The sequence below is a fragment of the Dama dama genome, chromosome 2 (assembly GCF_033118175.1).
Source record: "Dama dama isolate Ldn47 chromosome 2, ASM3311817v1, whole genome shotgun sequence".
Lineage (NCBI taxonomy): Eukaryota > Metazoa > Chordata > Mammalia > Artiodactyla > Cervidae > Dama > Dama dama.
Window position 1 is genome coordinate 8,723,298 of NC_083682.1, and position 12,597 is coordinate 8,735,894.

The window sequence follows — 12,597 nt, forward strand, 5'->3', positions numbered from 1 at the left end:
AATCCTTGCTCGGTTTTCCTCCATCACACCACACATCTGGTCTCCCCTGGAAAAGGGCCCCTGACATCCTCAGACTCTTTCTCCCGAACTCATCAGATGGGGAGAAAGGGCCACACCCCACGAGCCAACCACAACTGGTTGGGTGCTCAGGTGACATCAGCTCAGACAGGCAAACAGCACAGCCTGCTCAGCCGACTCCCCCTGGTTTAGGGACCAGCCTTCTGGTCAGTCTCAGAACCTGCTGGGCTGTGTTGTACGAGACCCATCAGAAGCAGTGGAGCCGGGGCAGAGGGTGGACGGCCCTATTCTCCCACCCACCCCTGGATTCTACACGGGACAGTCAAGTTAGGGATCTGAGAGCTCTCTGTGCCTCTTGAGAGCCCCCATCACCACAGAGGAAGAACACAACCCTATGCAGGTTTGGCTGGTGATGGTAGTTTAGGAGGGAAGGGATTAAGGAATAGGGGGAGTGATCCAAAGTGGGTTATCTCCTGGTTCAGGGAACCTGAAGACCTGGCAAAGGCTCGCTGTAATTAAGCGAAGGAGATGGGGGCTGACCGCGAGGCTGAAAGGTTGGAGGCGGCCTGCCTGCCTTTCTTCCTGTCCTGGGGCGGGGTCGGGGGGAGGCATCGGTGCCCCTGCACGCTGGCCACAGCCAGGGCACTCCGGAAAGATGACCTTAGGTCTCAGCTCCTCCCTGGTGCCCCAGAGTGGCCTGTCTCGAACAGAGGTTCACCAAGTGAGTGAGACGGTATGTGTAAGAGGCGCTCCTGACCCCATCTGGAGGGCAGGGGTGAGGGGAGGGGCTGAGGCGCCCATCTGACAAGGCCTGCCCCCACCCCGTGCCAGCAGCAGCCTCCCAGCCGCAGCTTCTGGCCCACACCCAGGACCCCCTCTCAGCTCTCCTGCTTCTCAGGGTCGCTCTAGGGGGCTGGACAGATTGCTAGCAAATCCCTCCCCCCAATAATAGCCCAGACAGAACTCTCTTCATAAAAAAAAATAATTTATTGTCAACAAAGGAGATATATACAACAGGAAAAGAGGTGAACAGGAGAGTGAGTGACCGGTGGGCCACCTGTGGGGATGGAGCGGGAAGAGGTAATGGAGGCCTCCTGCTCTGGGGGCCTGCGCAGGGGGGAGGGGAGGCGTCCCCCGAGGTAGTGGGGCTCAGTTCACAACCACCTCCTGTGTAAGGCACTGTGCCGCGGGAGAATGGGGGGGGGCTGAGAGGGCGGGAGGTCAGGGGGACAGTAGAGGTCGGGGTCAGCAAAAGGATCGGGTGGGTGTTCTCCACAGGCCCAATGCCCTACCGCACGACAGCCATGGGCAGTCCCCCGCCTCGCCCCCAGGAGACGTTTTCTCAGCGCCCCAAGTCATGGCAGATGCTACCCACCTTCCTCTCCTCCATCCTGCTTTGGCACCTGGTTCTACTTAGGCGGCCGAGCTGGGGGGCTCTGCGTGATGAGCCCAAGGGGGACACTGCCTCCTCCCTCCCTCCCTCCCATCCCAGAAAAGCAAGAACCTACAGGCCACTCCCCGCCTCTGGCTGCGCCCCCACAGTGCTGCTGGGTTCCGACAGCACCGCGGGCCAGTCTGGGGCGTCACCTGCTCCCACTCCCTTGGCGCCCTGGGGGTGCTTGGACCAGTCTTGCAGGAGGCTGACTGCTGGGGGCTCCTCTAGTCGCACACGGATGACCTGGAGATCCAGCGTCCCGCGAAGCCCCGGAGGGGGAGCTGGGCAGGGGTGAGGGCAGAGAGCAGAGTCAGGGCCCTCCAGACCATCTGGCTGAGGGATGTTCCTGGAAGGTCTCTAAACCACACCCCCCTTTCCAGGCCTTCCATTCCACAGCTCTGGACCTGCAGTCAGAGGGGAAGCCCAGGGACAGTGGGAGGCCTCGCTCCTGGTTCACCCGAGGACCAGCGCTGACCACGGGGGCATCCCGCCTCCGGGGGCCCTCTGCAGCCTCCCTCCTGTGTGTACTCCACACAGGGATGCTTGGTGCTCTCCTCCGCCCCCCTCACCTCTCTGTCTTCAGCCGACTCTTTCACCTAAAACTCACTGGGCATCCTAGCCTGATGGGCTCTGCCCTGCGTGGGCAGAGGTGGTGGGATGGAGAACACCCCAAAGCAAAGAGAAACAGGGCTCTGCCCTGGTGAATATGAAGGGTGAAGGAGGGAGCACTTCACAGAGGCTCCTGGGGTTAACATCCAGCTCTGCTTTGCAACCCCGACCAGGCTCTTTACCTCCCGAGTCAGTACTGACCATGCAGGGGTCACGTGTCCACATGATCAGCATGAAGCTACTCACAACAGGCAAAATCGGATCTCAAGATGGGAAAACGGACTGCTGACAGCCCCGTCAGGAAGCAACCCCACCCAGTGCACTGCATAAGCAGGTCCAAAAGTTACATCAAAAAGCAAAACCAGAAAACATAAAACAGTGACTGCAACTGTTGTGGTGTCTGTGCTACTTGTGGTTTTGGCCTTTACTGTTTCCAGAGACTTAGTGATTTGGCAGGGAAAATGGGTACAATCTTGCTGTACCGTTTGCTGGGATGTAAAATGACTCAATGGCTGCCACTGGGTTGTGCAACTGAACAAACTGCTTTGTATTCACATGAGCTGGTCTGTCTTCCTGACACACTCTTCACTCCTTGAGGACATGTGGGGCCCACTCACAGGGCTCCTTCATTCAGCAGTAACTTACTGGGCAACCACATTGTGCCCCAGCTAGTCTAGCTGCTGGGGGTTCCCCAGGACACGGGGCAGACTAAGTGGCCTTCCTGGAATTTACGTTCCAGCAGTGAGAGCCAATCAACAGGACAAACAAATCAAAAACGCAATGTGATACACATGGACGGAAGCAAAGTGAAAAAGCACACCAGAGTAGGGGATAGGAGGGTTTCACAGAGGTGACCTGGAGGTGACCCGTGAGCAAAGGTGTACAGAAGTGAGGAGTCCGCACTGTCTAGCTGGGGAACAGCATTCCTGGGGGAGGAAGAGGACATGCGGATGCCCTGGTGAGCGGGGAAGGTGAGGACCACCAGGCCCCCGAGAACTCTGACTTTTCTCTGGAATGTGACAGTGACGGCGCTGGGGGGCTCTGAGCAGCAGTGCTAGGATCCCACTTGTGTTTTCAACGGCGGCTCTGGCTGCTGCAGACTGACCCAGTGGGCAATGATCAGAAGCCAGGAGACAGGCTGTTAAGGAACCTTGGATGAAGGCAGCAGCAGCAGAGATAGTGACAGGGTTTGTGTGTGTGTCAAACCTGAGCATCTTGGAGGTGGGGCTAACAGGATTTGCTGACAGACTGAAGTGGGGTCTGAGAGAGATAGATGACGACTCTGAGGCTTTGGTCCAAGCAAGCTGAAGAACGTGGTAGCCAGCTTCCCAGGGAAGTGAAGCACGGGGAGGGGGGAGTAAAGAGGCTGGGGTTCCATTCAGAAACGCTGTCAGAAACACCGAGTTTGGGGGATCTTTTATACAACCAACCAGACACATCAACTACGCAAGAGAGAGGCTGGAACCAAAGGGACAGGCCCAAGACAGAAGGGAAGGTGGAACCATGACAAGCTTCGAGTCTGGGATCACCCAGGGCGTGGGTACAGATCCTGACTCATGGTTGGGTCATTCATTCATTTGCCAAATACACAGACAGCACCCATTCTGGGCTGGGCACTGGGGACATTACTGTGAATGAAACAGGCAAACTTCCAGACCCAAGGAAGCATAATACTCTAGAAACAGGAAGTAAAACCACCATATGATCCAACTTTGAGAGCTGGAAGTGAACAGGCAAGAGAGGCAGGGGCAACCCCCTCACGGTGCAGCCAGAGAGGCCAAGGGCAGCATGAGCCTCCAGGAAGGAGGGCGGGACAGGCTCCTTGTTTCTGCCCGATGAGGAAAGACAGGGACTGACCACCGGGTCTAACTTTATGGACGTCAGTGGCGATCTTGCCAAAAAAGACATGTAGGTGGTAAGCATGAGTTTGAATCTAGTGGCTTCCAAAAGACAGACTGGAGATGGCAGAGAAAAGCTCTCCAGCTTTGCTGAAAAGGTTTGGGGACAAATGTGACAGAGGCTATGATAGATGAGGGTTAAGAAGGGAGAAATAACATCTCTATGTAAGCTGATGGGGAAGACCTGAAGGAAAGAATAGCTCGTGGTCCAACAGAGGGAGACTTGATCCCTGACCCTCGCGGCAGGCTGGGTGCTGCACCGGCGATACACACACAGGCTGCCCGAGGCTCAGTTTCCTTTTCTGTAAAACGGGGGTTCAGCACCCCAAGCCCAGAACCACCCCCACTTGCCTCCTGGCCCGGCCCAAATCCCTCTGCTCCCCCAGCTTCAGCCCCCTTCTCTTCCTCCACACTTGTGCAAATGTGTGCAAATGTGAGCACCTCCTCCAGGGGGTGGATGGGACCCATCTCTCGTTTTTCACTAAGGCTCATCTCTGAGTAGAGACTCTGGAAGAGTGACAAGTGAAAGCAGTTGCCATCCACTCATCTGTCAGTAAATCTTTTCCAAGGGCTTTCTTTGTGCATGCCCTGTTCCAGGTGCAGAGGATACAGCAGTGAACAAAGCCTGCCACTCATGAAGCTCACGCACCCCACCCCCGCCGCCTTCTCCGTGGTCCAGTCTCTCTCTCACACACACACACTTTCTTCTCCTTGGTCCAGTCTCACACACACACAACACACACACACACACACACACTCTTCTCCTCGGTCCAGTCTCTCTCACACACACCCACCCACACCCCCCGTCTTTTCCTTGGTCCAGTCTCTCTCTCTCTCTCTCACACACACACTCTTCTCCTTAGTCCAGTCACACTCACACACACACACCCACACCCCCTGTCTTTTCCTTGGTCCAGTCACACACAAACACACACAACCCCTGTCTTTTCCTTGGTCCATTCTCTCTCTCCCTCTCACACACACACACACTTTCTTCTCCTTGGTCCAGTCACTCTCACACACACACCCACACACACTTTCTTCTCCTTGGTACACACACACTCTTTCTTCTCCTTGGTCCAGTCACACACACACACACACCATGTCTTCTCCTTGGTCCAGTCACACACACACACACCACACACACACTTTCTTCTCCTTGGTACACACACACACACACACCCTGTCTTCTTGGTCCAGTCTCTCTCTCTCTCTCACACACACACACACACACACACACACACACACACACACACACACACACACACTTTCTTCTCCTTGGTCCAGTTGGGAACATACTGGTCTAGCCGAGGTATTCTAAGCCAGGTCTCCAGGTCTTATTCTAATTAAACACCAGGAAGGCTTTTCTCCACTGCTTGCCAGTGGGCCCTCAGGGCTCACCGCCTCTCCTGGCCTGGACGCCCTCCTCCTCCAAGGCCCCAGAACGTCCAGCAAGCCTCCCCTGATGGCTTTACACACATGGCCACCAGCTCAGCTGACCACAGTGACTTCCTGCCGACTCCCAACTTCTAAATCCTTGATTTTTAATTTTCTTTTTTAAAATGGTAGGATCTCTAGTCCACCAAGACCTTTGGAGAACTTCAAAAAAATTAAACAACTCAAAGTAGAACATTCTGGTTGAAGCCTCACAGGTTTCTGAGAAATCTGAGCTTTGGGTTCTTACAACCCAGAACTGGTCTGCGGTCACTAGTCTGGAGCCGTGCCGTGCTCAGAACCACCGTGGGTACCCTACTCGTCTGTATGTGCTGGCGTGGGCCCCTCAGAAGACTGGGCGTTTCCTGGGGCCAAAGCTGGGCCACTTGGGTCATTTCTCAGAGCTTCCTGGGTCAGGCTGCAAGCACACGTACCGCTGTGTCTCTCGCCATCTCCTGCGCTTTCTGGGCTGTCTGGAACCTCTACAGGTCCCTGCCACTGCCAGAACATGGCGCAGCGCCTCCCTCCCTTTCAAATCATTTGGACAGCTGAACCCCGAAGTCTCAGGCTCTGCCCACTCACCCCAAACGAACCTGAGACCTCAAGGATGCTCTTCTCAGCTACTGGTCACTCCAGACAGGTGGAGTTTGGGCACAGGGTACCCCAAGGCTCGAAATGAAGCCCCCGCCTTGAAGAATGAAACCAGAAGACCCACCAGCCAGTGGGAAAGGTCAGCTACGTACAGCAGGGGTCTGCTGACGATACGAGGAGGACCAGGAAACACACAAGTCTAGGCACAGCGCAGTCCTGGCGAGGCAGGACTGCAAGGTGACTCAAGCTGAAACCTGAGACAGTTAAAACCTCACACGGGTGAGGCCGGCCTTCAGACTGGAAAAAGCAGAGCCCCTTTGGGTAAAAAACAAATAGACAGGAGTACATGGGCACCTACTTGCACACAGAGCTTTGTGAGAGGTTGGACGGACATAAGCCAAATTTCTGACAGTGGTCAGTGAGTGACGTGGGCTGAAGGGACGTGAAGCTTTCTCTTTATGCAAAAGCCACACCTCCCTTTCGGGAGCCCTGCTCCGGGGAGCCTCCCACACCCGTTGTGCCATCTTTCTCAGGGCTCCAACTCCACGTGCCCGCTTCGGGCAGGCTGGGATGAGGTACTGTGTGTGCCACATTCACTCCTTCAAGAACCACTTTCTGCACCCGAGATGCTGCGAGCAGGGCCTGGCCTGGCGAGATGGAAAGGGAAGAACCAGGCTCAGCCGGTGCCCCGCTGGAACAGACCAGTGTCAGCTCAATTCTGCTACTGCCGCATTAGGTGACTGTCCTAGCAAGAGTACCAGTCCCCCAGGGATGTCCACGTCCTAACCCCCAGGGCCGTGAATATGGTACGTTCACGGTGGGGAGAATTAAGGCTACAGAAGGAACTGACGTTGTTAATCAACCAACTTTAAAATTAAATGGAGCCTTGGATGATCCAGGCGGGCTCAGGGTAACCACAAAGGTTCTTAAGGGGGAAACAGGAGGTCGAAGGGCCAGAACCAAAGATGGTATCCCAAGAAAGCCTGGCAACGGCTGGCTCTGAAGATGGAAGGCGAGCGCAAGCTGAGGAATAGAAGCAGCCGCGAGAGGCTGGAAGAGGCAAGACTCCCTCTTTAGGAGCCAGAAAAGAACTGGCCCTGCCGACACCCTGCCTATAGCCCAGTGACACCTCCCGTACCAGGCCTCTGGCCTCCTGGACTAAAAGGCAGTGTATCTGTGCTGTTGTTAGTCACTGAGTTTGTGGCAATCTGTTAGAGCAGCCATAGGAAGGGAACACATGGACATGGAAAAGGAACCACTACTCCGAGACTCAGCCTGTCCATTCGGAAAAAGACACTTTTATAAGCGCCAAATGAGCTGTGTATAAAATTTTCTTAAAATCAGAGAACATGACAGAAACACAAGCGCTCACTGCTATTACCAGACATACCCTGAGCCAAGGGTCTGTGGCGCGTTGACCCCGTCTCCTGTTATCAGTCCCATTTAGGCCCCTGGGTGGGCATCTCAGGCTCTAGCTGGAATCAGCCGTGAGTGTGGTGACGGCTGTCGGGCTTTGCGGAACACTGGCCTAACTCAACCTAATGACCAGGATGCTCCCAAGGAGCGTGCCCAAACCTCAGCTCTCGGGCTGGCTGCCTGCCCTCAGCCCAGCCACCCGGGGACGCGGCCTCCCCAACCCTGCACACCTGCCGCCCCTGCTCAGGCGCTCACCTGGGGAGGGGCTTTCCGGCTGGAGGAGGCTTCCTTCGGCCCCTCTCCCCTCTTTGGGCAAGTCTCTGCGGTCTGAGGCCCTGAGCTGGGTGTGGGAGAAGAGCTGGAGGGCGAAGCCGGCCGGGAAGCTGCCGTCCGTGAAGTGCCGGACCTCAGCGGGAGCAGCGAAGGTCTCCGTGGGCGAGTCTGGCGAGGGGGGGTCTGAAGGAAGGACGGGATCAAACCGTGGGCCTCGGCTGAGGTGCATGTGACCCCTGCCACCCCACCCTGACCCCTCCAGCCCCAGCTTCCCCCTGGAGCCCACACGCTCCTTCACCTGGGTCAGGGTCTGGGTCTAGGTCCAGGGTTTTGGTCATAGGCCTGCCTCTTTTCTTCCTGACTGGCTCTTCCCCAGAGGGCTCCTTGCATCTCTGACCACGGGGCTTCTTGCTTACTGGCTCTGGAACAGGGGTCACTGCAAAAGATAAGACCTTTTTTAGAGGTCTGACTCCCGCACTCTCGGAGCTGCAGGGTACCTGCCGAGCAGCCTGTCTCCACCCAGCTCACGGGGCTCATGATACCCTCACCCCAACTTGGCCTCACTGGCTTTGGGATGACTGACCAGGAAGTTCCAGAGGGCGAAGTCCCCTGGGCCGGGTCCTCCTGGGGAGGGATGGGTTGTCCTCAGAGTCGAGGAGAACGACAATCTCTGCTGGCATCCTGGCAGGGTCCGGGTCGGAGTCCTGGCCTGAGTCTGAAGCGGGCAGATGCCAGTGATCAACCACAAACTCCAACTCTCCCCTCCGCCCCCACCCCTGCCCCCACTACCTGAGTGGTGTGGGGACGTCTGCTCCACTCGAAAGTCTTGCACAAGGGCCGCCCCCTCGCTCCAGGCCTCCAGGATGTTGCTCTTCTCGGAAGGACTCAGGTCCAGGGTGTGAGGATGCTGCTCCAGGATGTGGGCGCGCGCCGTGTCTGCCGAGGGGGCCTGGATCTCGGCCCCACACACCATGCACAGCGCCCGCCCGCTGCCTCCCGGGCTGCTCCCCACCAGAAACTCCTGCTCCCAAGACACCTGCTGCTTGGGCTCCTCAGAGCCATCACTGCCCGCCTCCAGCAGGCTGGGCCTGGGTGGTGGGGTCTTTTCCTGCTGGGCCACTAAGGAGGAGAGGAGGGGGGAGGTGTCATCAGTAGAGGTGCCCATACCAGCAAGAGAGAACAGGGTTCCCCAAGCTTGGTGGCATGTGCAAGGAAGGACCTTTCCCACCTAGTGTCTCTTTTCTCCCCGCTCTGGAGCCCACAAGACACTAGCCACAATAAACACAGCCGACATGCCACCACATCCCGCTAGCCCAATCCAGTCTCCGACCACAGGTCCAACAGGTTCTTCCAAAGACTGTATTCCAGCATGGCCCGGTCTGGGCACACCTGTTCAGACCACCCCGTCAGTCTGGCAAACTCCTCGACTTCTTTCATGGTCCTACTCAAATCCTCGGCCCTGTGAAGCCTTTCCAACCACCCACCCCTGGCAGTTGACTATATCCACATCTGACTTCTGACAGTGCTCACTTCCTCAAAGACAAGAACAGCAAACTTTGTCATCTTATTCTCCTGCAGGGCCTGGCATGCAAGGGAGGAGATGCTCGATGAGCTCTGGGTCAGCAAAGGGCATCCAGGCCTGGTCCTCCATTCATTGAGGCCCCGTCAAGAGGCCTCCCCCGCAAAGCCTTGGCAGCAGTGACCTTGTCCACCCCCAAGGGTGGACCCAGCACCATTCTCTCTGCACATGGGATCGTAAGATTTGACAGGGTGGGAACCGTTCTCAGCTTAGCAAAGGATGCAGGCTCAGACTCTTGTGAGTCTGGCAGCTCAGAGCTTTTAATCCTTTGTGGGTGCACCTCTCTTCCCATCTGAGAGGATGGGGCAAAATACAAACATGGGAGGTTCTAATACCTGGGGACTTCCTAGAAGAGGTGGCATTTGAAACAGGTCTGAGAACTGGCTTGGTCTCAGAAGGTTTAGCTCCAAGGCTGGCGGTACCTCTCCCCCAGGTGACGGGGGCTGCAGTTCTTTCCCCACCACTCCTCCAGAATAGCTTTGTCAAGGTCACCACTGCTACACCCAGCGGTCAGCGCTTCAACTCCATCCCCTGGCAGGTCACTTCTTCCATCTTGATTTTTGTCACCTGGTTTCCAGGGCATCACCTTCTGTTGGTTCTTCTCTTTACTTCACGGGAGCTCTTTTTCGGGCACCCGTGCCAGTTCCTTCTCTAGGAGAGAACTGTCTTCTCACCAAGGCCTCTCTGCCGTCCCTGAGACAGCGGCCAGCAGCCCCACCTGAGTGTCCTGTTCCCCTCACTTCATCTCCTCCAGAGCCCACAAGGCTGCCTGACGAAACACGTGCTTTCCTTGTTCCCTGTGTCTCCTCACTTTGCCGCAGGTCCGTGACAGCATGGGTTTTTTGATCCTTCACACCTGTATCTCCAGCAACTGGCCCAGTGCCTGGCATGCCGTGGCATTCAGCAATGTCTGGTAAGGATCGACTCAGTCTCCAAACTGGAACCCCTGGAGCATTCCACGGCTCAGTCCTAGGACCCCTTCTCTATCCACCTCCTTCCTCTGGTGGTCTTGCTCCCAAGCCTGCCTGCTGACAACTCCCATGTCTACACCTCTAGCCAGCCACTCCCAGGAAATTTAGATTCACGTGTCTTATTTCTCATTGGACCTCTGTACTTCAATGTGCATCTCAAACTTGTCTTGTTCAAACTGTAACCTCCTACAGGCCTGCCCCTCAGTCTTCCTGTCTCAGCAAATGGGAAGTCCATCCTTCCAGTCACTCAAGCCAAAAACCTTGAATTTGTGTTTTTCTTAACCCCCTGAACCAAACCTTTCAAGAAGCTTGTTTCGGGATCTTTGCAATTGCTGTTCTCTCTGCCTAAAATGCCTTACCTCCAATTATCTACAGGGTTCCCTTCCTCACTTCCTTTGGTCTGTATTCGAAATTCACCGTATTAAGAAGACTTTCCTGACCACTTGATACTCCAAATAAACCATTCTCACTCTTCTTATCTTGATTCAGTGTTCTCCGAACTACTCGTCACCATCTGACAAGCTATACATTTATCTATATTCATCTATCTCTGGTCATTAATATATACCCACAAGTTCCAGAAGAGCAGGGTTTCCACTTTGTTTACGCTAATTAGCATGCCCAGCCTAAAACAGTGCTTGACATGCACGTGTGCGTGCTCAACTGTGTCTGACCCTTTGTGACCCCATGGACTGCAGCCCGCCAGGCTCCTCTGTCCATGGGATTTCCCAGGCAAGAATACTGGAGTGGGTTGCCATTTCCTGCTCCAGGGGATCTTCTCAACCCAATGATCAAACCCACATCTCTTGCATCTCCTGTACTGGCCAAGTGGGTTCTTCACCACTGCACCACCTGTGAAGCCCTGACATATAAGAGGTGCCCCCAAATACTTGTTGCATGAATCCACTCTCTGGGGAAGAAGAATGCTCTCGCAGTTGTTGAGAGGGTTAACTGAGACAGTCTGGCACTGAGCACTCAATAAATGGTATCAAAAGGTAGGGAGAGAACCTCTTCCAGATGGAAAATGCTTTATTTCCCTCATTTTAAAGCCCTCCAAAAAGGAAGAGAGGCGGTGGAGGGACACGTCATTATGTTCTGCTTTAGCTAAATGAACGGCATTGCTCTCAAGCTTTTTGGGTATTGTCCCCACTAAGAGAAGAGGTATCCAGGAATGCAAAGATCTGCATTTTCATGAATAGTAAGTCTTCCACGAAGGTGGCCCTTTGTTTTCTTAGGGCCCTCAACATCCTGAGGGCTGGAAAAATCGGTGGAGGAAGGGAAAGTGAGTGCTTACACATTGCTCTTCAAATCCCCTCTCAAGGCCCATCTCCCTCTAGAGTGGCCGAGGGCGCCTGTAGCAAACATTTCTTTTCCAAAACTGGGTGCCGTAAGCAATCCCTTTCACCACTCTAGCGCCAGAATCTGACACCTGTGGCTTATGCGTGTGCAAGGCCTGGGGATGGTGGCGGGGAAGTGCAGGAAAGCTTTAGGCTTGGAGGGCCCTTAAAACCCACCTCTCGGCGGGCTACACCGGCGCCTGCCTCCACCCACCGAGTCGCTCCGAACCCTGAGGGGAAGGGCCCCTGCCTCCGGCCTGGAGGCGTTGACGCCCCTCGGCCTAGAACACAGCCTGGCCCCTCGGCCTGCCTCTGCCTCCCCGGGCGGAGTACCCGCCAGCGTCACCTCGAAGCCGTCGTGCTGGGCCCGGGCGAGGGGGCGCTCGGGCACCGGAACATCCGGAGCGCGCCGGGCGTGGATCGAAGGCTCCAGACCCCGGGCAGGGGCGGGGGAGAGGGAGTTCGGGGAGGCCTGAGATTCCAAACCCTGATGTGGGGGTGGAGCAAAAGCGCGCCAGGGCCTCAGACTCTGGGAGGAAGGGGGCGCCCGGGCCTCAGGCTGGAGTCGGGTGGAGGCGGTTGGGCACCAGACTGGAGGTGGGGGAGGGGTACCCGGACCCCCGACTGAGGAGGGGACGCCGAGCCCGGACCGTGACGCGGAAGCGGGATCCCCTCCCCTCCTCACCTCTGAGCATCGGCTCGGGCCGCGGAATTACGGCCACCACCATGGCCTCCTCGTCATCCTCCCCTTCCTCGCATTTGAGCGTCACCTCGAAGCAGTCGAGCGCGGCGCCCTCAGCCTTCAGGGCCATGGCGCGGCCGGGGGGGTGGGGCGGGGTGGGATCTTGGTGACCGGACGCCGAGGACGGGCGCGCAGGCCTGGGCGCCGAGGGCGGCTGCCACTTCGCGCCCCGTGCAGCCCCCTCCCCGCCGCCCGCCGCTCGCCGGCCCGGCCTGCGGACGGGCGCGTCTGGGCCTCCCCGAGACCTACACCGTCGGGACCCCGGGGTGGGGGGGGGGGGGGGGAGGGCTCAAT

The 12,597-nt window shown here is 56.7% G+C and overlaps 1 protein-coding gene across 2 annotated transcripts; it reads right to left on the minus strand.

Annotated features, from left to right (window-relative positions):
• Positions 1–982: 982 nt before the first annotated feature.
• Positions 983–12,413, minus strand: SPINDOC (spindlin interactor and repressor of chromatin binding). Of its 2 annotated transcripts, none has more exons than XM_061165017.1 (6): positions 12,247–12,413; positions 8,464–8,793; positions 8,258–8,389; positions 7,973–8,110; positions 7,657–7,857; positions 983–1,696 (listed from the first exon to the last, which is right to left on the minus strand). In XM_061165017.1, exons 1-6 carry the CDS (start codon positions 12,371–12,373, stop codon positions 1,602–1,604), a joined length of 1,023 nt encoding a protein of 340 aa, XP_061021000.1. In that variant the 5' UTR covers positions 12,374–12,413; the 3' UTR covers positions 983–1,601. The 2 variants fall into 2 exon arrangements, with proteins under 2 accessions (XP_061021000.1, XP_061020992.1); XM_061165009.1 differs by having other exon boundaries at positions 983–1,734; positions 12,247–12,410.
• Positions 12,414–12,597: the final 184 nt, after the last annotated feature.